The 25,040-nt window shown below is 42.1% G+C and overlaps 2 protein-coding genes across 4 annotated transcripts; both read left to right on the top strand.

Annotated features, from left to right (window-relative positions):
* The first annotated feature begins 236 nt into the window (after positions 1-236).
* On the top strand, positions 237-13,179 carry LOC130210109 (uncharacterized). Its single transcript, XM_056440090.1, has 6 exons — positions 237-1,057; positions 2,646-3,172; positions 4,996-5,569; positions 6,199-8,484; positions 10,228-10,363; positions 11,945-13,179. Exons 1-6 carry the CDS (start codon positions 678-680, stop codon positions 12,203-12,205), a joined length of 4,164 nt encoding a protein of 1,387 aa, XP_056296065.1. The 5' UTR covers positions 237-677; the 3' UTR covers positions 12,206-13,179.
* A 1,496-nt stretch (positions 13,180-14,675) lies between these two features.
* sfxn5b (sideroflexin 5b) lies at positions 14,676-25,034 on the top strand. 3 transcript variants are annotated; one of them, XM_056439398.1, is made up of 14 exons: positions 14,676-14,785; positions 17,209-17,277; positions 17,896-17,973; positions 18,187-18,213; positions 18,328-18,382; positions 18,501-18,526; positions 18,671-18,724; positions 19,006-19,062; positions 19,654-19,719; positions 20,137-20,227; positions 21,557-21,672; positions 21,889-21,974; positions 22,823-22,940; positions 23,189-25,034. In XM_056439398.1, exons 1-14 carry the CDS (start codon positions 14,729-14,731, stop codon positions 23,264-23,266), a joined length of 978 nt encoding a protein of 325 aa, XP_056295373.1. In that variant the 5' UTR covers positions 14,676-14,728; the 3' UTR covers positions 23,267-25,034. The 3 variants fall into 3 exon arrangements, with proteins under 3 accessions (XP_056295373.1, XP_056295372.1, XP_056295371.1); XM_056439397.1 differs by having other exon boundaries at positions 22,728-22,940; XM_056439396.1 differs by lacking the exon at positions 23,189-25,034 and having other exon boundaries at positions 14,678-14,785; positions 22,728-23,073.
* The last annotated feature ends 6 nt before the right edge of the window (positions 25,035-25,040 follow it).

Here is a 25,040-nt window from a genome sequence, read left to right as displayed (position 1 = left end):
TATGGCTTTGCATTGTGTCTCTACATCTGTTCGCTCGTGCCAGTAGTGCTCGTGGCGTCACGTTGATCCGGGGGTTTGGTTGACAACAATAAAAAAAATAATTGGAAGGAAAACACCAAATAGTTTCCGGTCAGAATCTTCACAGACTGTCACGTTCTGCTGTCGGACACAAGGACACGCTGCGGAGCGCGCGCGTCCTGCCCGCGTGCCCCTCTCTGACAGCTGCGTGCGACCTGGCGCAGCTTTGGGTGTTTCTCTTTAATTCTGCGGCATCTCTCTCGCTGTTCAGCGGGCCTGCGGCTCTGGAGGAGGGCGGGCCGCGAGCGCGGCGGCGGGCAGATCGCGCACGGTCAACTAACCGATGCGACATGTAGCACGAGCTACATCTGGTTCATTCCATATCTCCTCACTTCGCCTACATTGATTGGATGTGGGAATGGCACGCAGAGCTTCCAGTTGATCACAGGCCGGGCGGCTGCTGTCTCCAGACTGACCTCGGGTAAACCCTCTTGAGGCTCCGCGGACTTTGGAGATATTCTGCAGAGGTGGGGTTTTTTTTTTTGCGCAGCACGGAAACTGTGGCGCAACACAAAGGGGGGGATGCTCTCCAAATGAACTGACAGGACCGCGTTAAACCACCGAGGACCGAAGGACACAAAGACAACCCGTTGTGCAAGATGATGTCATTGATAGATCTGGACGATGATCAGCGATGGGTGCCCACTCACGTGAACATCACCGTCCTGCGCGCGAGGGGGCTGCGAACCAAGGGCAAGCATGGCAGCCGCTACCTCTACACCATCATCCAGGTGGCGAAGGAGAAGTTCACCACCGCGCTGGTGGAGAAGGCGGCGGTGCCCGAGTGGAACGAGGAGTGCTGCTTCGAGCTGCTCCCCGGGATCCTGGAGGACGGCGGCCGGGGCGCCTACCCCCATGGGAGCGGGGACCTGGTCCTCACGGTCATGCACCGGGTGCTGATCGGACTCGACGTGTTCCTCGGGCAGACCATCATCCCTCTGGACAGGATATTTCAGGAGGGGACGTGTCCTCGAGATGAGTACGTTGTGTTTTGATTTTAATGAAGCCTGCATGACGAACCATGTCGGTGTGCTGCTCGCACAGAAGATATAAGTTGTGTGTATGTATGAGTGTGTGTGTGTGTGGGGGGGGGGGGGGGCGTGCGCGTGCGCGAGTCAGACAGAGGTTGAAAAAGTACTCGTAAAAGTAGAAATACTCTGTTACAAGTAAAAAATCTTGCATTCAATATTATACTTTAAGTACTTTTGATGATACTAGATTAGTGATGTGTAAACAGAAGCAATGTTACAGATGTGTATTTTATTAAATCCTTTTTTTCTAGTTGATTTTATTTCTTATTTGTATCAACATCTGCAGAGTAACAAGTAACTAAAGCTGTTCGGTTCAATAGTTACTTCCAAAATGTTGTGTATTAGAAGTATAAAGTAGCATAACATACAAATACTTAAGTAAAATACTTGAGTAAATGTACTAACATAATATCCACCACTTTTGTGAGGTTATTTAGTGAAATGTATACAGGCGAATGATAAGCAGTTTTTGTTCTTCATTTATCTGATATTTCTATGATATTTAATATTTTCTAATGTGTAGTTTTCTCACCTGTTCTGATGACATCTTCATTATTATTATCAACCGTTTGTTTTTACATGCCCAAAAAACACAGCAGCTGAAAAAAGAAGAAGATGAGAGTTAAACAATTAAATTAGATTTGTTTTTTGCACAGACACAGAAAACTGAAAACGCTAGAACCCGACATGCATACAGGCTCATTACATACTAGTCCTCTAGTCCGATGCGGTTCCCACAATGCACTGCAAATCAACAAGATGAGCTGCAGTTTCCACTGTGGAACAAGTGATTCGCCAGAAAACCACCATCTTTAAGCACAATGCACATCCTCTGTTTACTTTTAAGCATATTGTTCACACAGAACATAGAAGTGATGCGTCATGTTTTCATGTCAGACGGGGGTGGAAAATGGAATCGGATATCTTTTAGATGAAAGTATCAATACTAAATTGTAGAACAACTGTGTTACAAGTAAAAGTACTGCACTCTACTGTTGTAGAGCATCTTGAAATTAGCTTGGAGTCTTCTCCAATTTGCCTGGTTGTGAGTATTTGACAGGTGGCTCAACAGGACTCACCACTAAATCAATACAGCACATCTGGCCTTAATTGTGTGCTCTCCGTCCTCTCTACGCTCAGTGGAACTCACTGAATTCCTGCTGTTGGTTTTGGCTCCACAACACTTTCTCAACAGAGGGAGGATTTCATTGGTTGACTCTTGAGAAAGTATCGTCTCTTATAGCACAAAGCTCGAGGAATTTGGGTTGCCATTTCCTTCACTGAGGCTTGTAAAAACGGTTTGTTGTCAAAGATTATGGAGAACAATCCACCGGGCAGAAAATCCAGATTATGTAATGTGTGGAAAGTTTTGCCAAAAAGAAATCAATGTTGTGTTGTTGCTGCTGGTTTTGTTTTGCCAGATAAAACATTGAACCTCTGATTTGTGCTTTGACCCGACAGCACCACACTTCAGTAACGTGTTTATTTAAAGGAGTGACAACATATTGACTGTCCCCTTTCCTTTTGTGGCTTCAGATGGTTCAAGATGAACTCTAAGGCGGGCAGAAAGGAGAAGGAGCGCGGGGAACTGCAGGTTACAGTCCAGTTCACTCGCAACAACATGACAGCCAGCATGTTCGACCTCACCATAAAGGACAAACCCCGCTCTGCTTTTGGCAAGCTCAAGGATCGCGTCACAGGGAGGAAGAGGGGGGACATGGAGTCCTCCTCGGCCATTGTGCCGGGCCGCTTCGCCGCCCTGTCAGGATCGCAGCCATTTGGAGAGATGGCGGGTGGAGGCTCGGAGGAGCCACAAGAAGTGGAGATAGCAGAGGAGAAGAGGAGCAAGATGAAAGATTTCTTCAAAGGGAGGCTGCGCAAGTCGTCTGACACCACGTCATGCTCGTCCCTGGCTTCAGAGGGCAGTGTGTCCTCCATGGCCAGTGATAACCCCGGCCCTCCACCCAGCCTGGATCTGATGTCAGACCCTCCCAGCTCTCCCGTCTACACGAGCAAAGTGAGGGTGGACACCCATTACGGAGAGGCAGATTTAGCTAAAAAAGGTACATGTGTGTGACACAACGGCTGGTTTCATTGAGGCCTGATGAAGGCGAAGGTGGGCCACCTCCTTTGGAAAATTGGGCAACATTTACAAACATCATGACAAAACATCATTAGAAATAAAGCGTTTATCTTCAGGGATAATTAGCAGGAAGAATATTCCACAGGTGATGTATTTAATGAGCACGGCAAGTATTTTAGGCCCTTATATAACAATTACATTGTTCACGAAATCAGAGGTTCAGGATCTCCAGAAAATGTGAGTTCCAGTTCAGTTAAAACTACATTGAGGCCAATACCAATTATCAATACCATTTTTTGTAAAATATTTTTTTATCACAACCACAAATATACATTACATAAACATAACATGTTTGAATAATGATCCTTTACTTTTACTATGACAAACTGTTTCCACAAAGGAGCATTTCCTGTCCCGTGATTTGCTGTAATTCATCTGCAGACAGAGACACTGATATCGATCTCTCTGTGATACGCTACATAAACAATCATCAGTATTATATGGGGTCCGATCAGTCTCAATAATTGCAAACGCACGCCGAAATAAGCCACGCCCCTCTAAGGCGGGAATGAAGCGAATGACGCTCATGTGATTGCTTGAAAATGAGAATGACATCTGATTGGCTACAGATAGGTCTATGTTGAAAAAAACTCATTTGCAAATGGAGCCAAGGCAGGGAGTATCAAAAACCCATGCACACATGTGTAGCGACCCACAAACACATGCAGATCGACAAACAAACAAATCATCATTTATGTATGTGTGCATTGGAATGTATTTGTGAATCGTGCTGCGTGTGAGTAATTAGTTTTTTGTACATCCTTCTTTTTTTTGCATTTGTTCTGTTCGCATTTGTGAATCTGTGTGTTTGCATGTGTGAGTCTCTCTGCGTTCACTTGCAATTATTGAGACGGATCTGACCCCATAGTATTAAAGACATGAGTGTGACGCTCCACTGTGGAATACAAAGCTGCTTGTTAAACTCCACTAACTGATATTTGTATATTGAAAAGTACGACTAAAAGGAGTCACTCTTAGGTCTGGCACACTCAACTCTACTACTCATCTTTTCACAGTTTTTTTTTACAGCTTATTGTTTTAGTCAAATTACAGACAGAGCTAGTAACCAGCTGGTAAACACAGTGGAGCAGCTGAAGAGCCACATATGCCTCCCGGGAGTTAGTGGAAAACAAAACACAGCTTACTTGTGTCGAGTCGCCACCAACCTCAAACATGACTCCAAATTAATGCCAATGGTCCTGCTGGATGGAGCGTTGCCAACGGTTTTCCAATGAAAGTAGCTAGCACAAGCACTAAAAATCACAAAAGGTCAGCAGATGATGTCATGCGCTCATTTGCATAATGGTGATGTCAGAGTGCATCTTTTGCATGAAGCTTTTTGGTTGTGTGGGCTGTCGGCCTGCGCAAGAATCAAAAGGAGAGGGAGAGACTTTGTGCTGTAATGACTTATATAATACATTGCTACATTTTCCCTAGTTGCACTTTCGAAAAAAGTAACCAAGAGGGTGTGAAATGTGTAAATAAAATGTTGCTAGAAAGTTAGCCTGAACAACCTCAAACGTGGATGATAAGGTCATGTTGTGTTAAAGGCTTTAAAGTGTTTTGGTGACAGTTGTTACTACAGTTAAGGCAAATAGTATGAAAGAAAACTGAAAGCAAGACATTGAGTATCGTCTTCGTTAATATACAGTTTCACTGACGTTTTAACAGAATTGCTTGTGATTGCATAAAACAAAGATGTGGGCTTGTTTTCATAACGCAGTTCTTCCTTCCCTCCATCAGTGCTCACCAGCCAGCACTCCTCAAAGGTCCTCACACACAAGCGAGCCTCCAGCGATGAAGCCAGTAAGATCACGACCGCCTTCCCTCCATCAAATCTTGCGGTGGAGTCTCTGAAAGGTCAGACCATGACTCAGTCCAAGTCCTCCCTGTGTATTAACGGCAGCCACGTCTACAACTCCGAGCCGTCGACTCCAAAGAGCTCAGGAGCCCACCAGTCCAAGCTGGTCCTGCTGGAGAAATGCTCCCCGCTCTCTCGATCCCTACAGAACCTCACCAAGGACAGAGGTTCCTCCGCCGAGGGCCGACGCTGGTCCTTTGACAAGATGAAGAAGGAGGAAAAGGAGGAAGAAAAGGAAGCTCAGCCATCATCTCCTCCAATTCAGCGAGGGGGTCGCCCTGTGCAGGCGGAGATGCCGGTTTCGCCCGACAAAGGGAGGAAGCTAAGAAAGACCTTATTCTCTGCAGGGAAGAGTGACTCTCTGCCAGCTAAGTCAGACCAGAACCAGGCTGGTTGGACGTCTGAGGGGAGGCTCCGGGGCTGGTTTGGCTCCGGTGAATCCCAGAACAAGCCGAGGTGAGTCGCTTCCAGGCTTTCCTTTGGGGCTCCGCAGTGTTTAAACGTGCTGTCTATCCGAGCACAGCATCCGGCACGTGGGAGGCCGGGCGTCGCTGAGTTCAGTGTCCGCTCTGCTCCGTGAGAAAATGTGATCGATTTAGTTCCGAGTTTATTCCATTTTATGACCATGCTGAATCATCATCTCATGCTATAATTCCCCACAAATGGCACTCAAGCATTTCCATTATCCTCATCAACACGTGTCTACGTTTCAATGATGCAACATCACGGTGGTTTGTCAAAATGCTTTTGCAGACGGATGTGAAGAAAAGCATTCCACGTTGTACGAGCTCACCCAGCTGAACAGCTGCCGGTGCCGATGGTCCGGAATGGCTACGATGCATTTGATTTATTTTTGCTTGATTATTTTGCAAACGTGCTCCGCTTTTTTAAAATTACGTTAGCGGTTTTCATACTTCTTTAATTTGGCCAGTTTGATATTCACTGATATTATTTTTTTTCCAGAATGGAAATGTCACCTCATATTTTGGTTTGCCTTCTCTGTGTGTGTAAGAACGATGTTCCCCATTTCCTAACGTGGCGCATCATTAACTAAGAGGACTATTGTGCCCTATTTTCCTCTACAGGCTGGAAGTTTCTCCTAAGGTAGAAAGCAGCTCAGACGCACCCCCTCCCCTCCCTCCTCGCTCACCCACACCCTCTCCGTGCTCCCCTCCCTCCCCCTCCGGTCATGTCTCACCTGACGACTGCAATCACACCAATCCCTTCACCTCCTCTTCCTCTCCCGTCTCGATCCCAATCTCGCCCTCCAACCCTTTCCCCTCACACATGCAGCGCAATCCCTTTTTTGAGGACCTCATAGCAGAAGAGTCACATAGGTCCCCTCCTTTCGGCTCATCCCCCTTTCATTACACCACTCTGCCTTCCCAGCCCTGCACATCCAGCCCCGCTAATGATGGGGAAGCGACAAATATGGCTTACATAAAGCGGGAGCGCCCCAGGCCAGTAGCTAGGCAGATATCTCTCCCTGCATTATTACCCAAAGCAGCCCCACCTCACCCCTCCTCCGCCCACCGCTCCATGTCGGAGAGGGCGGGGGAATCGGACGACTCGTTTGATGCCTTCGCCTCCAGCAGGCTAAACTCACCGAAAGGGAGTCTTCCTCAGAAACTGCTGAGAACCAGTCCAACATCATCTAATATACATAGGTATTTTCCAGTTAATAACAGCGGCAATAATCATGCACAAGATCTGCAAACATGCGACGAGGCGGCGCCTCCACCTTTGCCTCCGCGGAAACCTTTACGAACTTCCGTGAGCGAGATTTACTCCGACGGCTGGCTGCACAGAGGTCAAGAGCTGGCGGTCCATCAAGAAGCCTACCTGCTCTCTCAGACCGGCGCGGCCTCGCTGCAACGGGGACAAGAGGGAGAAAGCAAAAGGAACCGGGTGTCTCCAGACCCTCACACCACCAGCAGCGAGCCCTCCGACTCCCTCGGCATTCCCTCTGAGCCGAACACAAATGTTACTTCAGTAGGATTCACGTCCGAAGAAAAGCTTAAAAAGTTCAAATATGAACCTTTGGAGGATGAAAGCGACCGCTGGGGAGGGATGCTGTTTGAGCAAGACCTGTACGGACGCACGTGCAGAGGGAACTACGGACACCCCAAAGTCAATCGCTTATCGTTGAGCGCTGAAGACACGACAGGAAATAAGATCACATCTGTGACCGTAGGACCTCAAATACTTCCTGATAGTGACACATTTGTCGCAGATATTTTAACAGCGCCATCTACTACACCCTCAGCACCAGATGCAAAAGCACTTGACATTACAAGCGCCCCAGTAGAGGAGATGGAGTTGTATCCACCTGAAACCAACAATGTGTCTTTCTCATCAACCTCAGTAGATCTGAACAGGAACGTGAACAACTCCGATTTTGGTTTCATTGATTCCGATGGCTCCTCTCAGTCAGACGTCGTCGACACTCTCAAAGGCGTCATGAGTTTGGGCGGGACTTTTCCTCCACTGACGGAAGCTTCCCAGATCGCTGCTTACCATGAAGAGACAGCGACCGCACCCGGGGATGTGTTCACCTTGAAGGACACTTACATACCCGAGATGAACTCTTCCTTTGAAATAACCGCTTCCTCTAACAAACTCTGTCACGTCTCCCCAGTTTGCAAAGACAATTGTGTCGGGGATTTTACAAAGACACAAAGTGACTCTGATGGTAATGGGAACCCGCTCCCTGAAGTGGGCGCACAGAACCAGAAGGAGACATTTCCCGGTGTGGTGAGTGCACGTTTGAGACCAAAAGGAGAGTCCCGGCAGAACAGCGGCGGCAGCCCGAGCAACCAGAGCAAAGCGAGGGACGGAGAGTTCGAACAGTTCTTGTGCCTCGTTCAAAACATGTCAGAAGCCAGGGAAGGACCGCTGTCGTACCAGCCCTCGAAATCCTCTCTTTCTTCCTTACTGGCACAAGCAGATAGCAGCACACATCACGGAGGCCCCAATGCGCCGTCGAGAATATCTCCGCAAGACGACACGAGAGCGACAGAAAGACGCTCTGATATCCCTTTTGAAGACCTTCACGCTCAGGTAGCACCCAACTCCAGAACGCCTTCAAAGGCAAAGATGGGGCCATCTTTGCACAAACCCTCCTCTTCCTCCCCCCTGCACACACTCTCCCCGTCAGCTGCCACGCTCCACCCCACCCCTGTCTGTTGCCCCTCCATACACCCCTCAAGCACGGGGCCCGGCAACTCTCCGGCTGCGTTCCCCTACGCCTCCTCTTTCTCCTCCTGCTCCTCCACCTGCACCACCACTGACCAGCCCCCGGTCGATGCACGCCACTCACTTTTGCCTGAGGAGACTCAGCCCGCTAGCAGCCTGCCCCGTCAGGAGAGCAGGTGAGAATCCTCACGCCGGGGTATGACATCTCCACACGCACTACGAAAACACGTAATGGTTTTTATTTCTTTGCTCTGGTTGTTTTGTTTGCTGTCGGACCGGCTTGGCGCTGAATGCATTTTACGAGTTCTGTTTGTGACATCCAACGTGGTTGGATGATACCTGCTTGCATTGTTCTTGGCTTTGCTTCACATTTATGTTATTCATCTCATTATTCAGTTTCCTGTTGGCTATTGTACGTGTGCTGTTTCTCTTACACTTCGTTCTGGCTAAATTCAGCTACTTTTGATGCTCCTTTGACCACCTGATACACCATGTCCAGATATCTATGAGTACCAAATGGAAGCTACGTATATGAGATCTTTAGAGTACGTGTCATCTTGATCCGAGGTAGAAGAATTGTATTTTCAGACGTTAGGCTAAAAAACAACAGAAATAAAGGGCAATGTTTGTGCATAAGAAGTATTCTTTGGCAGTCAGAAGCGCCACTTTGTGGTAGAGAGGATGAAATATGTTGGACCGGACTTACCAGGATTTATTCCCAGGAAACACATTATTTATGTTCTGTTGTTTATACTATATTTACAGCGATACAGGTGAGGGTACTTCATACTTCGAATATTTCTGCTTTTATCACATTTGTTGGCTTAGAAACAAATGGACAAAGGTACATAATTACTTAATTCTAACTTTAATAATAAATTACTATAATGATCTCCTTTTAATTCAATTCAATTCAGTTTATTTGTATAGCCCAATTTCACAAATTACAAATTTGTCTCGGAGTGCTTTACAATCTGTACACATAGACATCCCTGTCCCAAAACCTCACATCGGACCAGGAAAAACTCCCAAATAACCCTTCAGGGGGAAAAAAAGGGAAGAAACCTTCAGGAGAGCAACAGAGGAGGATCCCCCTCCAGGATGGACAGATGCAATAGATGTCATGTGTACAGAAGGACAGATTTAGAGTTAAAATACATTCAATGAATATGACAGAGTGTATGAATAGTTCATAGTAGGCATATTCCACGATGGAGACCTCCAGGATCCATCAGGCAGATGGCGGTAGAGAGGAGGAGGGGGCGGAGTCTCAACAGTGGGCGGAGTCTCAACAGGACAGTGGCGTAGTTGGTAGCAGGAATTCCACGACCCAGACCTCGATGATCCAGCAGCAGATAGGATCTATGCCGTCTCATAGGGTCCGATGACCCCATGAGACGTGAAGTCAAAAGGACTCCGGGGAGAAAGCAGAGTTAGTAACGTATGATTGAGAGATGAAAATTCGAGTGTGTCATTGTTGATACAGTCTAAAAGGCAACAAGAGAAACTCAGCTCTTCTTTCTGCTGCGATCACAAAGTGGCTTTAATTCTAGTGTTTATTCTTATTTCAGTTTCTAAACATTCCCTTGCTGTTGTTGTTGTTGTTGTTGTATAAGTCAACCCTGTGTCCCCCCCAAGATGATTTGATCCTCCAGTAGCAGGTGAATCACTGCACTTGTATTTTAGCACATTTCCTGTGTGAACTCGACAGCTATGGCTGCTTTTTAATGCTCTGAGAAGTTTTCTCTCTCTATCGCTCACGACTCCTTTCACAGATTCCTTTAGATTTTCTGTTCTGCTTTCAAGTGACGTTCTGTAGTTGCTGACATGCAGTAACTTGACCTCATTAGTCGTGTTATGCACTTCATCGTGAACACACACTGTGTTGAAACACGATTGCTGACCCCTGTTCTCTGCAGACCTCACCCAGTGAAGCCGTTGACCTCCAGTCAATCGGAGAAGAAGGAAGGTCGTTCGGTTCTGGAGAAGCTGAAGTCCTCCATCAACCCTGGGCGTGGCGCCCAGCAGGCTGCAGCAGAACCTGAGAGGAGTCAGGTACTAATGCGGCTAGAATAAAACATGAATACTGTTTTTTTGGGGGTGATATTTCTAACTTAACTGTAAAAACACACTTCACACCAGATACCAGATGTTTCGCCCATATTCTGGGTTGTTTACCACCTTGTTTTTGAGTATTAATACTGCCAAGAATGAACTAAGTCGAACATGAAAGGGTGCAGCTGCCGGCTCCCTTTTAGGCCCAGTTAATAGTTTTTGGGTTGTAATAAATGATGTTTCCAGCCTTACTCTGGAACACTTCGGTCTGTTTCTGTTACAGTACGTCAAACAATAAGGTGATTCCAATGCTGTGAAGGAAAAATGAATAGCAGGTCCTGCCATCATCAGTTTAACCTGGAAATTAACAGAAGTGTCGAACCTTTAACTATTGTTCTTTTTAAGATTTTAACTGTTTTTGCTGTTTTGGGTCGGATGGGGTTGAAATCGTTGTGGACAGTTAAAAATCACAGTTCTCCAGTGTTATTGTTTTATAGGATATTAGAAATTAAAACTGTGTTCCTACAGCAATTTGTGCATTTGAACTGGTGTGCAGACTACCATAACTATGTATTATGTCACCTACCAATAACTGGCAAACAGGCTCCAAAAAAGTCACATTACATTTAAAAAATGTACCCATAACACTGTTTTAGTCTCACTATGTGCAAACAGCGGAAGAATTAAGTCATTAACGTGTCATACTCAATCACAGCCATGAGGTCCACAGACTATTTAATGCTTCCATGAGCATTTATTAACAGCAGCGCTGCACTCTGGGTTCATAGATACACTGCGAGAGTGGAGCGTAGATGACTTCATGTTTTTTGTGACTTACTTACTTTTTTTTCACCATATTAAGTAATTTTGTATCCTTTAATATCAATTTAAGATTTTAATAATACAGTTATTTTAATCACAATATCTTGTTTCAAGTAATTATTTGACAATTTTAGAAATAAGCTTATTTTCTTTCTTGCAGCGTTAGATGAGAACATGTGCCATAAAGACTGTAAGCAGAGGGAAGCAGCTATCTTAGTTGTCTCTGTCCAACTGTACAAAACCTGAAGTGGATCTTTGGAGTCGGGTTTCCTCCCGCCTCCATCTTTAAGCCAAGATAACTGTCTCTTGGCTGTAGCCTCATATTGAATGGACAGATTTGAGAGTGCTGTTATTCTTCTCCTCTAACTCTTGGCAAAATGGTGGATAAGCGTATTTCCCTAAATGACGAACTATTTCCTTTGACTGGGACATTTATCGGACAGGTTCACATATAAACACAAGAATCAGTAATCTGCTTTAAATCACTTCTTTAAATACATTTTTACAGACTGTTTTTTTATGTAATGTTGTCTTTTTGCTGCTATTATTTTATTTTATTATGTGTTCAATTATTATGACTAGTTTCTTCTTAGTGTATTGATTGTTTTAATCGATTCATCTATTGTTAACACTGTTTGATCAGTGTTTAAATGTATCTTTAAACTTCGTTGTTAAAGGCGCTATATAAATACAAGTTATTGTTATACGCACATATGCATCTATAATACACCCATACTGTTCCGGTTCCCTCTCCCGCAGGAGGTGCCCGTGGACCACTCGGCCCAGTACCTACACCTGACCAACATGGAGCTGATCTCGCTGCTGCTGCAGCAGGAGATGGACATGCAGAAGCAGGAGGCGGCGTCCGAGCGGCAGGGGGCGCAGCTGCACAAATGTGAAGCGGATCTGAAAAAGGTCAAGTTGCAGGTCCGAGACCTGGAGGACTACATAGATAATCTATTACTGCGGATCATCGAGCAGACACCAACGCTCCTTCAAGTTCGCACGCGACACAAGTGACGACAGGGCGAGTGTGTGCGCTGGGTCCTCCACAGTGGGTGCAACACACGGTTATTATTTGAGATCGGGAATCAGTATTCTAGAGACGGTTACAGTCAAACTAATGTTCCACGAAATATGATCTCACAATCATCCAGGTCTTCTCACTGCTAATACTGCCTTGTTGATGTAGACACAATATTACCCAACATGCATGCTGGTTACCATCACAATTTGGCACGAACAGAAAAATAAAATATAAATAGGAGCTTCGATCAAAGCCAAGTGATTTTACTGCTTTGTAGAATAATTAAAAGGTAGTCAGCTGTTGTCAATTTAAACTTTAAACTCACTGCTTTCACACATGCATAACATAATATACAGGCTTGAGAAAACAATTTTTTCACTTCAGGGATTCCCCTGTCAAAATATGCTGTTAGCTCAAGTAACCTTGAGATGTCAGCCTTCGAAGTGCAAAAAATGTCATTTTGACCCAAGGTTTTAAATCTCAACCTGTTTTTATGAAATGCCAAGGTTAACTTGAGGTAATTGCATATTTTCAAATAGAAAATATAGCAACATGTCATGCTGCGCAGTAATGTGAATACTATAAAAAGATATCTTTCTGCATTAACGTCGTTCTATCAATTCAATTCAATTCTGTTCTCTGATAAGCAAAACACATTATTAACATTTGAGCTACAAGGAGACTAAGGAAGATGAAGTTTTTTTGTTTTCATTTTAACTAAATACTGTGTTTTTCAAACAACAATTTGTTTCCATTCTGCATTTTATTTTTGTGGAAATAGTTACATTTTACTGTAGATATAACAGCATCAATGCAAAAGATAAGATTATTCTAAGTTATTTCTATAAAATACTTTTGTCATGATAATATATTCAGTAAAGCCACTCTAGTACCACTGTAGCTACTTGCAATGCATTACATAACCGCAGTACTGTACTGTATGAAAATAAAGTTCACATGAGCCAAATGTCTGAGGGGTCGTTGGTTTGTCACCGATCAGACAGAAACTACACGTCCTGCAGCACCGCTCATGTCTCTCCACCAGAGGGCGCTCCTCACTGCAGTCTGGACGAAACCTGGCTCAGAGTGGACCTTGACTTCCTCAAAGATATTCTAATCTGTCCGATTTATTCGAGATAATATTGTTGCAGATTGAGTCTGTGTCATTCATAACAAATGCTGACAGGCTGTCCTTGAACACTTTACTTCTCTGGTTTACAATAATTTCAGCTAGTTTAAAAGCAAAAGGCTTATAGGCTACATGTGTTTTCTTGTTGTCGCTCGAAGATATTTGGTACATTAATTGTTTAGACTAAGCAGTCTCTCAGAAAAAATGTTGAATGGCATTTAACATTTAAACAATAAACACAATGTAAAAATAGATATACTTAGGAGTATTCAGATAAAAGCAGCATTACCACGGTAGAAATACTCTGTTATCAGTAAAAGTAAATAGAAGTATACGCATCAAAGTACTTGTAGGCACAATAAATAAAAATTCTTAATTTTTAAATTAAATATGTATAATATTTCTGGATTATATTTAGTAGTGCATTAGTGAGTAAGTATCACTTTAATGTTGTTGATGGTAAAGTTGGAGCTAATGTGTATGTCCTTATACATAACTGGGTAACCTATACTAATAATATAGTGGTTGATACATTGTGTTGTATTGATAATCTCATATGTGAACTCAAGTAATGTACAAGTACCGTAAAATGATTCTTCAGTACACTACTGGAGTCAATGTACTTGGTTATTTCCACCACTACACAATTATAAAGGGATGAGGTTCTAAATGTGTTCAGCCACAAAGAGAGAGAGAGAGAGCATCCAAGTTGTTGTTTACGTTTTCTGAGGTGTCATGTATAAAATTAGGAATATGATTAAGGTTTATAATGTGTAATGTATACAAAGATATTTTTGTATCAATCTTAAAAAACACCAAGACTAATGACATGTGTTGTGTTGCAATATGAGAGCAGAACAAGTAATAGTCATTGTAATCCTGGTTTTTAACCTGTGCATTTTCTTATGTTATTGCTCTCTTTAGTTTTATTTTAAAATGTGCATTTAATCGACTTAAGTCTATTTAAATAGAAGCAGCATCTTCCCCCTGGTCACTTAATGACATGCGCATTATAGAGGTGCCGAGTGTGGGAACTAATGTTAATATTTGCTTCAGGTCATATATTTTTATCTCCCTTCCTGTCAGCAGCCTGATCGATACCCCGCACGGACACCCTTCTCCCCTCAGGCCACACCATTCATCGGGGTCAATCTTGACACCTAAAGGTGCACCAACTGTCATCGCTCCCAACATCAATCCCAACAGTTACGCAATAGCTTTCCCCATATCGATTATTTGGGATGTGTCACGCGGTGCAACTTTGCCAGTGTGAGCGCAAACGAGAAGACTACATATCCCGGCAGGCGCCGCGGCTCACTCGTTACACGCCGAGTGTAGTTCCCACCGTTCATGATTCAGTTCATTAATAAATACATAGTTCGGTGTCATGGCGGAACCCGCAGCGTGTCCTGCCTTCCAGCTCGGGAGACCCCGGTACGAGCAGGTAGGTGTGCTCCTCTGCGCCGGTAACACGAGCCGGAGTGACGTGTTGTTCGCCGGGCTTTGCGGGTGGAACACCGCCCCGACGCCCCGACGCTCCTCCACTCCGGCTGCTCACACTTTGGAGGCAAAGTTGTCTCTGTTGTGAAGCCGCAACAACTTTGAACTGAAATGTGAACTTCTGTTGCTTCGTCGGATCAGTTTCCAGTTCGTTATCGTTGCACCGGGAGAGAGAATCGGTCGCGCGGCAGGTTGACATATTTCACACCCGTCTCATCCCTGTTGAGGGACCCTGAGACCCTGAGACCTGAGACCCGAGACTCGGAGATCTGAAACCCTGAGACCCCGAGTCTCGTTTTAAAGGCAGTTTATCACGATTATTATGTAAACAAAATAGTTTTTTCCTTCTTTAAAAAAAAAAATATATATATTTTTCCTTTTTAAGATGGGTATTTCTGATACAATCTCCAAATCTGCGCATCATTTGTTCTCTTAGGCTATACATCTTATTAGAAATCACACATCTACACCCTCAAGTGTTCTTCTCCCCCAGGATGCTCTCTGCAGATTGTCTGTGTCCTCGCGTGTGATCGAGATGAATGGCGCGTCCTTGCTTACCGGAACCCATTACTCAATGTTCCGTCCTCACTGCATGTGCATCGTCCGCCTGAGAGATAATGTGACCTTCGGGCTGCGTTCACACCGAACACGTTGTGAATGGTGTGAACGTATAGGCTGCTGAGCCATTTATTAAAAAAGCACCTCAAAGGTAATTATTCACCAGTTGGTATTGCAGGGTCCATAAACAGATTGTGTAAATAAGTCTCTAAAGTATTTAATTGCGATTGCTTCGACTGATATGAGCTGTTGATGTAACTTTTATGACTCCAACATGCAGGATGACAACATGGAATAAATACGACTGAGGCACCAGAGACAAACATGTTGAGCCCACAGCTCAACATGTTTATATATATATATATATGAGCCGATGGCCTACGTTGCCCGAGCCTTACAGTTTGAAGTGAACCGTGAACATTTTCTGCTGAGAAGTCAATCGGTTAAGAGACAGAAAACAAGTGCAAAACAACCAGAAACACACACAGAATTGCCTCATGAGATAACATTGTGTCTTTCTGTCTGGGGTTTTGCTCTCACGTATAGGCTTGAGGGAAATGTAACACAGGAACAGGATGTGGCTTGGTTAACAAAATTAATAGTTCATTTAGACCCTTTGTCTCATGTGAATAACTTCTCTTTTTGCTATCACCGTCATTTTATAGAAGAGGGGAATTAATTCCTGGTGTGCGGCTCCCTATTGCTGCTGTGTTGTGGGTTTTTCTTCTCATAGGAAGTCTCCATCAGAACACCTTTTTATTGTTCCCATCTGAAACCTGAAGTTCATGTCGGGGTGATAACACTTTCGGTTGCTTGCGTCAAAGCCGGGGAAATTAGGCCAGTGTTTGAATCAGCGTTGCTCAGTGTGTCTGTGCGAGTCTTGTTGTGTCCTCTCCAGGGAGCTGAAGCTCATGCATAATTAAAGCGGCGCCTCGCATGGATCCTCAGCCTACCCGGCTCTTACAAAACACCACTGCGGCACATATGGCCCCGTCATGTGGCAGTGGCAGAACATCCAGGGTCACAGTCCGGTGTTTTTTCCAGTCATGTCAATTGGGACTCGATGCTGAGCAGATAATTAAAATCCAGCAGGGTGTGTTGCTCCGTCTTTCCACGGTGTTTTCTGCCCTTCATAACTGATTAAAGTCTCCAAGGGAATCTGATTGTAGCTGCCATGTATTCGCCTCTGGTTTGCCAAAGAGACTCTTGGCATACAAAGCTGTCGGGTCTTTTCAGACTGTTGGCACTTGTCGTTAGTGATTGGCATGCTGATGAAGACAGTGTGGAGGGGACAGAAAACTGGGCACTTGACCAGCAGCTCCAAGCCTCACTTGGAAGAATGTTTGTAAAATGGAAACTCACTTGGATTGTTAGTATATATGGACTGTATATGTGCATTTGCAGTCTTCAGGAGGATTGTGTGTTTCCAGTTGTATTGAGTGAGATTGTTCCGTTGTGTTGCGGAGACTTTGTCACCTATTTTGTTACTTTTGATAATTGGTTGTGTTTCGATATTTTAATACTTCAGTTTTCAGGCACGTCAAAGTATCCACTTAATATATATATATATATGGGTTCATTTGAATACATGATTCATTTTCTATTATGAGATAATACATTTCAGAAATTCTGGCGACGACCATGTTTATACTGTATATAAAACAATAGACTGTTTAACATTATAAATACATAAGTGTAATTCTTCAACAGTCAAAGCAACGTTTTAGCATGTTTAATACGCCTGATTTGATCCTCTCAGACTGCAGTAAATGATCCTTCATTAAAACGATGTCACGCTGTCTCCTCAAGGGCTCCTTCCTCGGCCGGATGAGACACGTCCTCGACATCATTGACCCCAGGACCCTGTTTGTGTCCGAGGTAACAAACGCAACCTGTTACACTGTCGATATGTTGCTGACAGACATTTTCACATCGTGAATTCAGGATAAAGTTTGAGCTTCCATCCATCAGAGAATCATAAACTGTCACGGAACAAATGATGAGATTTGTAATGCAGCTGCTCTTGTTTTGATGACACTGAGTTCTCAACCTTTTGTGGACCCTTTGGGAAATATTCTTTTCGGCCAAGCACAAACAAGCACAAAGCATTTTTGGTTGAAATGATATGTAATACACAGCGCTATGTCATAAGAGTCAGATTTAATATAGAATATAAAAAATATAATATGTATTAAATAACTATTTTTAAAGGATTTTTGAATGGATGCTAATTTTGAATATATTCATAATAAATCTCACGTACCCCCTGGAGTACACACGCCCCCATTTGAGATCCACTCTTAGATAATAGTGAATTAAACTTTTATGGTGTTTCTGTCCAGATGCCATGTTGAGCTTTTAGACTATTTTCTGACATTTAAAACTACAGAACAATGAAACAATGAATTTACAAAGCATTCAACAGCTCATTGTTCTCATTACGTTCCAAAACAGAAATGCATTCCCGGTGTAACACAGCCGCATTTTGTTCTGTAGAAACGATTGGAAGAATGCGTGAAACTGCTTGAGGACTACAAACATGGCGATCTCCCACCGGGAGTGTCCGATCTTCAGGTGAGTTTTTATTCACGCTGATGCGATGCAATTCAGAGTCTGTTGCAGGATGGTATGATAACCTGTTGGCCATGAAGACAGGAAACAAAGTACACATCACTAAGTCCTGGCTGAGGATAAACACACAATTATCACACACAAAAAGTGAACATGTCCTAACCAAAGAAAGAGCAAATATAAACCTAAAGAATACTTCTGTGCTCACCTGTGCAGCTGTGGGAAGCCCAGAAGATCAAGCAGGTAAGTGATGTGTCGGGGTTACCCGGCAGTGGGCTCAGGGGAACTGCACCCGCACACATTCAGGCCTGTGGGCTCGTGGCAGCATGAGGATGACGCCATGCTCTCTGCACACAGGCCATCATTCACCCCGACACAGGAGAGAAGATCTTCATGCCGTTTCGAATGTCAGGTACGGCCTCAGATGAAGATTTTGTTGAACTTACTTCCATTTTGTCCTCATGTCGTCTTTTTTTATTTTGATTTTAAGTTGATTTTTTACAACTGAACATCATTTCTTCGCTGTGCAGGTTATGTACCATTTGGAACACCGATTGTAAGTCTCATATACAATATCATACATTTAAAAATCATGGCTGTGCAGATGTCCGTTTACATGGTCGTGTTTGGGGATGGATGAAATGAGACTTTGGACTTATTTTGCCCCAAAAATAAGCTCTTATTCCCTGGTCTCATCTAGGTCATTGGCCTTCTTCTTCCAAATCAGACCTTGGTGTCTACCATTATATGGCAGGTACTGTAAAAACATCAAACCATTGCATTTATTGTACATTTTGAACATCTGGTAAGTACATGTGTATGTGCACATGCAGCGCTTAAGAACATTGTTGTGCTTCATTCTGCAATCTGTTGCTTTAAAAAGAAACATGTTAATATGTAAATGTATATCTGTCTATCCATCCTTCCTCTCTTCCTCTCCTTTGTTTCCTTTCTTTCTTTCTTTCACGCCCTACCTCCATCTGCCTTCTTTCTTTCTTTTTGTTGATCCCTTATTTCCTTCTTTCTTTCCTATAGTGGCTGAACCAGAGTCATAACGCCTGTGTGAATTTTGCCAATCGCAACGCCACAAAGGTGAGAGCTATCACCTCTGGATATTCAGAGCTTTAGTCTCTCAAATACTAAAAAGAAATTATTAAAATAAAATAATAATCATTAAATAATAATCTAGACCATATATATATATATATGGTCTAGATTATTTTTATATAGATTAAAATAATATATAGATATAATATATAGATTAAAATAATAATCTAGACCAGATATATATCTTGTGGTCTCATTTCTGATTCATTACAAATAATGCATTGCAAGTTTTATTCTTTTTAATATATTGATGATTATATTACAGCAAGAAAAAACTAAAATCCTATCTCATAAAATTTGAATATATATATGGCTGGTATAGATTATTATTATATAGATTAAAATTATATATAGATATAATATATAGATTAAAATAATAATCTAGACCAGCCATATCTATATATGGTCTAGATTATTATTTTATGATTATTATTTTATGGTTTTAGACAGTAGAATATCATGCTAAGTCTTTTTTAAAATACCATCTTAAGACATTAAATGCCAATACAAAATGCCACTATAGAGAGAGAACCATGTATACAGCTGTGACACAATATGTATTTTCTCCGTCCTCAGCCAACACCAACATCCAAGTTTCTTCAGGGGTATGCCGGAGCTGTGGGCAGCGCCGTTTCTATTGCAGTGAGTGGGTTTCTTGTTCAATGACCTCATCCTCCTCTTTCTACTATACTTTTTTCCGTTGTGAATTCTACCTCCACATGAGAGCTGTACGTTTCAGTCGTGAGCTGTTTTGTTCCTTCAGCGTACAGAAGAAGTTGTAATGTTGTTTTTTATAACTATTTTATAGATGGTATTATACGCGATGCTGGCAATATTGAACTTTTGGAATAGTATACGCTGTATAGTTCTAGTGTTTATGTAAACGTATTAGTGACAGTAAATAAGGATCCTAACACCACCAGTAATACAAATGGTACTGACGCGAATAAAAATAATATCTTTGCTGTATAGAATACATCAGTTTTGACCAAATGTCGTTTTTGATAGATTTCTTTAAGATGTTACTTTTCATTTTCAAAGTGTTTTTGTGTTTACTAGGTGGGTCTGAATGTGCTGATTCAGAAGGCCAACAAGCTTAGTCCTGCCACCAGAATGATAATTCAGAGGCTGGTCCCCTTCCCAGCTGTAGGTATGTTTGCACCGTTTATCATCACGCGGCTCTCTGGCGGTTGGAGTCAAACCATACGACTGACGTTACACTCATTTTATTCCACCATGTTCATACCTGCAAACTTGTCACCTTACTGTGAAATTGGCCTTTTTAAAATCAAAATAAGGTCATCCACGTGTATCGTGTAGATCCGTAGGGAGGGGGTCAACTGGCCCGCTGACGTTGAGATTGATGTGAGATGCGGAGAAATGTGTTTATAATCATGTTATATTTAATGCATACTCATTTCACGGAATGACTCCAGACGTGCTTTCTTATTTGAAATAGTTCCTCCGTTTTGCATGTCGGTGTATTTTAATTTAATTACATTTATTGATTTAAAATTGTTTAATTTCATTACATATATACAAAGATATATGCATGTATATATATATATATATAAACGTATACATATATGTCTATATATTTACACACATTTATATTAGTGGAAGATTTTCTGTCCGTGTAACCTTGACTCAGTTCATCCTTTTTTTTAATACCTTGTGCTTTTGTATTTTGTGGCTTTTGAACTATTCAGCTCAAATAAGTATCATGCATATTGTGCAACAGTTCAAATTCCTCCTGCTGATGGCTCAGTTTATTCATTGCTCTTCAGCCATTGGTCCTCCTAAGCTACTCAGCCATTGGTCCTCCTTAAGCTGCTCAGCCATTGGTCCTCTTCAAGCTGATCAGCTATTGGTCCTCCTTAAGCTGTTCAGCCTCTTCCTGTTTTAAAGTCTTTATTCACGAGGCAACATTTTAAACATTTTCATGCGATGAAAAATATATAAAAGGAACAATTAAAACACAAATATATAAAAGGATCAATTAAAACACAAATATATAAAAGGATCAATTAAAACACAAATATGCAAAATAGGCTGTATATATGTATATATATACAGCCTATTTTTGACTTATAAATATTATTTATTATTTAATAACTTTAATTTTATAATTCTAAATAAAATAAAAATGATAAATAAAATATTTATATATATATATATACCTCTGTGTGTATTAGGGCTGCAACAATGAATCGATAAAAATCGATTATTAAAATAGTTGGCAACGAATTTCATAATTGATTCGTTGTCGTGCTATTATGATGTTACAAATGAGACCATTCTGTACGTACATCTAACATTTCAGAGATCATAAACTGTAGCATTGCCATTTCTGTTATTAGAATATTGTTTTTAGGGTATTCCTAAAGATGTCTCGGGGAATTTCTTCTTTCTTGTCTTCAGCACATGTTGTGTAAATGCATTAAATCATGGAAGCTGCCGTTTCTCTCCCCATCCTCAGCTAGTGCAAACATCTGTAACGTGGGCCTGATGAGACACAACGAGCTATCGGAAGGCATTGATGTGCTGGACAACAAGGGCAACGTGGTGGGATCCTCCAAAATTGCTGCAAGACATGTGAGTGTTTTTCTCTTTTTCATACTCGGCTAATTGTGACTCACCTGCACTGAATATGTTCGTACACGTGCGTCTTTCACGGGGATCGCGGCGGATGATGGGAAAATGCATCTTTTCACTCGACACACATCTGATCCCATAAAAGAGAAAATTAAATCCAACTCATTGCAGTATTTGAAATGAAGCGTGTGCACAATGTTCTCATCTTTCCCCCAGGCGATCACGGAGACCGCCTTCACACGCGTGGTCCTGCCGATGCCGATCTTTGTCCTGCCCCCCATCATCATGTCCTACCTGGAGAGGTTTGTAGAGAGACATATAGGGGGCATTTACTTTTAAGATCTTGTGACATTTACTTTCATTCTTGATTGATCTACAGATTATTTTTCACAATTAATCGATTCGTCTATGTCAAATGTGCGATATGTGAGTCTTTTTTAAAATGTCTTTCAATGTGTTGTTTTGTACCAAATCCAAAGTACTGTCTACTAGAATAACAGACTACGCTCAGATCTATCTTGCGACAGCTTGTGGCGGTCCCGGTCCCCAGTTTGGGGCCGAGCGGCCAACATGATTAAACATTCTTTATTCAACTGGGTCAGAAAAACTCAGAAATGTCATTCTTCCTTTGAGCATATTTTTAAAGGAAGTTGTGGACAATAAAGCCTTTGATTTTATTCTGCTCCAAAAATGCAAACCACAGAACACCTTAAATTACAACATTACATTTAGTAATAGATCTATTTCCTGCATCAAAAAACCTCTTTCATGCTTTCTCTATCTCAGGTCTGAAGCTCTAAATAATGTGTTTACTGAGCATGAGCCGACATATGTTGTGCCCCACAGTGCTACTCATTCATTCAGCAGGAGGCCACAACTAGAGAGAATGTTACAGACTTTCTGTCTCTATTAAATGAATTAAATAAAGAAGGAACAAATGAAGTGCAGTCTGACTCATTAAACCCAGAACTGTAACTTGCACAGACAGATTAATCTCATACACACTAATTGCGAAAAATAGCTTCCCCCCCTAATTCTGCTCGTCTTTCCTCCAGATCCAAAAATAACTCCTGGCGTTGCAGCCATCATGTGGGATGGATCCACAGCGCAGGCTCACGTTTTCCTTTCTTCACTCTCTTGAATCGTGTAGGCTGCGATTCCTGCAGAGCAACCGCCGCTTGCTGCTGCCCGTCCACGGCCTCGTGTGCCTGGTTACCTTCGGCCTCTCGCTGCCCGTGGCCATCAGCCTGTTCCCCCAGATGTCTCAGGTACAACCACTCCCACTGCTAGTCCCAGGCCAGATGGCGGAAAAAGAGGGAGCAGCTGAGGGATAAATTCAAATTACACATACACCACTTGACATGCACAGCCCGGGCCCACGAGCTCATATTCACCTCTTACTCCAGATGTCTCTTCCCTCGTGTAATTAAAAGTCAAAACGATTTCCGAAACTCAAAGTCAGAGCGCTATAGAGCGACACATTTTGATTTTCAGTCTTTCTTTTTTTTTGTCGCAGATTGAGGTGTCTTGCCTAGAGCCGGAGATCGCCATGGCAACAGATTGCAAGGTGTTGACCTATAACAAGGGTTTATGATGGAGGCCGCGGTGAGGACGGAGATGAGGTCGGGGAGAAACTAGTGGGGTTGCTCCTGTCCACAGGGTTGAGAGTCTTTCTGCTGCCTGTAGAGCATCAGTACTCACACAGGGTTGTTTTCTACTTCACGGTTGTCAAGATCACACAAATTATCGAGCCAAGGTTTGAAAAGAAGAAGCTCTGTGTATAGGAATTATGATATATATTTACTGTGAAATCTGTTTTTTTGTATTAATGAAATGAGTTGTACAAAGCGTTGTTTCCCACACTTGGCTGCTTTTCACCCAATGACAAGGGTTTGAATACAGTTGTAATCTGCAATAACAGGACCCTTCTGTCTCTTTAGCTGGCTCTCAACTGCGTCTCTTTTTAAAGTCCAAATCTCAAAAATGTGTGGTTTTCAACCTTTTTTAAAAATCTTGTGATCCATAAAAAAAAGTTATATCATCCTGTGACTTTCGTCACCTGTTGCATATATACAAATATAGTTTTTAGAGACTGGAAGAGGAAAACTATTGTCTTTCACAGGAAAAAAAGTGACGCTCAGGGATGGGTTGAAAAAGAAATTATATAATTTAATGCCGGTAAAATGTTGATTAGGTTAATTATTCTGAAAATGCATTTTGCGACCCCAAGATTAGAACATTCTCATATATATGTATATGGGCTGTCAGGGCTCTAGTCTGTTCTGTTGTATTTTATTGGAGACAGTGGACAAAAGGAAACACTGCACCAGATATAATATTTATATTTCTCACGTGAAGGAAGAGAAACCATACTAATCTGTAGCTGCACTGATAATATATTCTGTATTCTGAGGACGACGAGGGATTAAGGACTGAATCCCTCTGTAAATGTCTGTGGGACCACGTGGAGACCGTACTGTAGATGTGTGATAGTTTACACTGTTCAACAGGTATTTCAACCTCAATAATGTGAAACAACATACAGAATTTTACTCTCTGGGCATTTTGCTTCATAACCAAACACTGTACACTAACCTTCTTTCCTAAATTGTTGGAGTGACATGTGACTCCACTACTGACTGTTTCTATTGCTACTACTGTATTCCTAATGCTTTACTTTGTAATTTAAAAAATATATACAAGTAGAAACTATATATTATACTACTTATTATGAACTAAGTATTTTTAATTATTTGTATACTACTTCAAGTTTATTAAATGTTTGCTAGTCAAACAATGTAAAACATTTATCTATATCATCTAAATAATAAATATTATTTCCACATTTACTGGTTTTTGGTTGAACACTTTATTTCCAGACATTTCTGAGTATTTAAGCTATACATTTTGCTTCAGCTGTTTAGTATTGATATTTTTCATTGAAGTTAAACAAGGATCATCATGGTTTACACCATTTAAATTATTTTTAATTCTAATTATCATTAGTAGCTGACTGTTTTGCACCTTATTGGACGAATGTGCTCTTCAGAGCTTTGAAGTAATGTCCCCTTGGGATTCAGAAGGATTTTCACGATTTAAAATATAATTATTAAGTAATTAATCAAGAAAATAATCAAATCAAATAACAACATATTGTATCTTTAAGCTGCCAGTTAACTTGGGACCAGTGAAGGCAACAGTAATTATTAGTGTATGCATATATGTATATAATAATTCTCTTCTTTACTAAATTATATTATTTGTGAATTGAGTATCTTGAATATAATTCTGACAGTTCTGGAGCTAGTGATTGTATGTGTACTCTGATATATGTCTTTCAGCACACAACATATTTTACATAAGCTTAC

This window comes from Pseudoliparis swirei, chromosome 19 (assembly GCF_029220125.1).
Source record: "Pseudoliparis swirei isolate HS2019 ecotype Mariana Trench chromosome 19, NWPU_hadal_v1, whole genome shotgun sequence".
Taxonomy (NCBI): Eukaryota; Metazoa; Chordata; class Actinopteri; order Perciformes; family Liparidae; genus Pseudoliparis; species Pseudoliparis swirei.
Note: the sequence above shows the minus strand (reverse complement) of the source record. Positions and strands in the feature narration are given on the sequence as shown.

What these genes read in the sequence shown, in the direction of transcription:
- LOC130210109 (XM_056440090.1), top strand. Translation starts at nt 678, where the DNA reads ATGATGTCATTGATAGATCTGGACGATGATCAGCGATGGGTGCCCACT. An exon ending in GGCAGATTTAGCTAAAAAAG is followed by an intron (nt 3,173 to 4,995) that starts GTACATGTGTGT and finishes TCCCTCCATCAG; the next exon opens with TGCTCACCAGCCAGCACTCC. An exon ending in GAATCCCAGAACAAGCCGAG is followed by an intron (nt 5,570 to 6,198) that starts GTGAGTCGCTTC and finishes TTTCCTCTACAG; the next exon opens with GCTGGAAGTTTCTCCTAAGG.
- sfxn5b (XM_056439396.1), top strand. Translation starts at nt 14,729, where the DNA reads ATGGCGGAACCCGCAGCGTGTCCTGCCTTCCAGCTCGGGAGACCCCGG. An exon ending in CATGCCGTTTCGAATGTCAG is followed by an intron (nt 18,383 to 18,500) that starts GTACGGCCTCAG and finishes TTCGCTGTGCAG; the next exon opens with GTTATGTACCATTTGGAACA. An exon ending in CCAAAATTGCTGCAAGACAT is followed by an intron (nt 21,673 to 21,888) that starts GTGAGTGTTTTT and finishes TCTTTCCCCCAG; the next exon opens with GCGATCACGGAGACCGCCTT.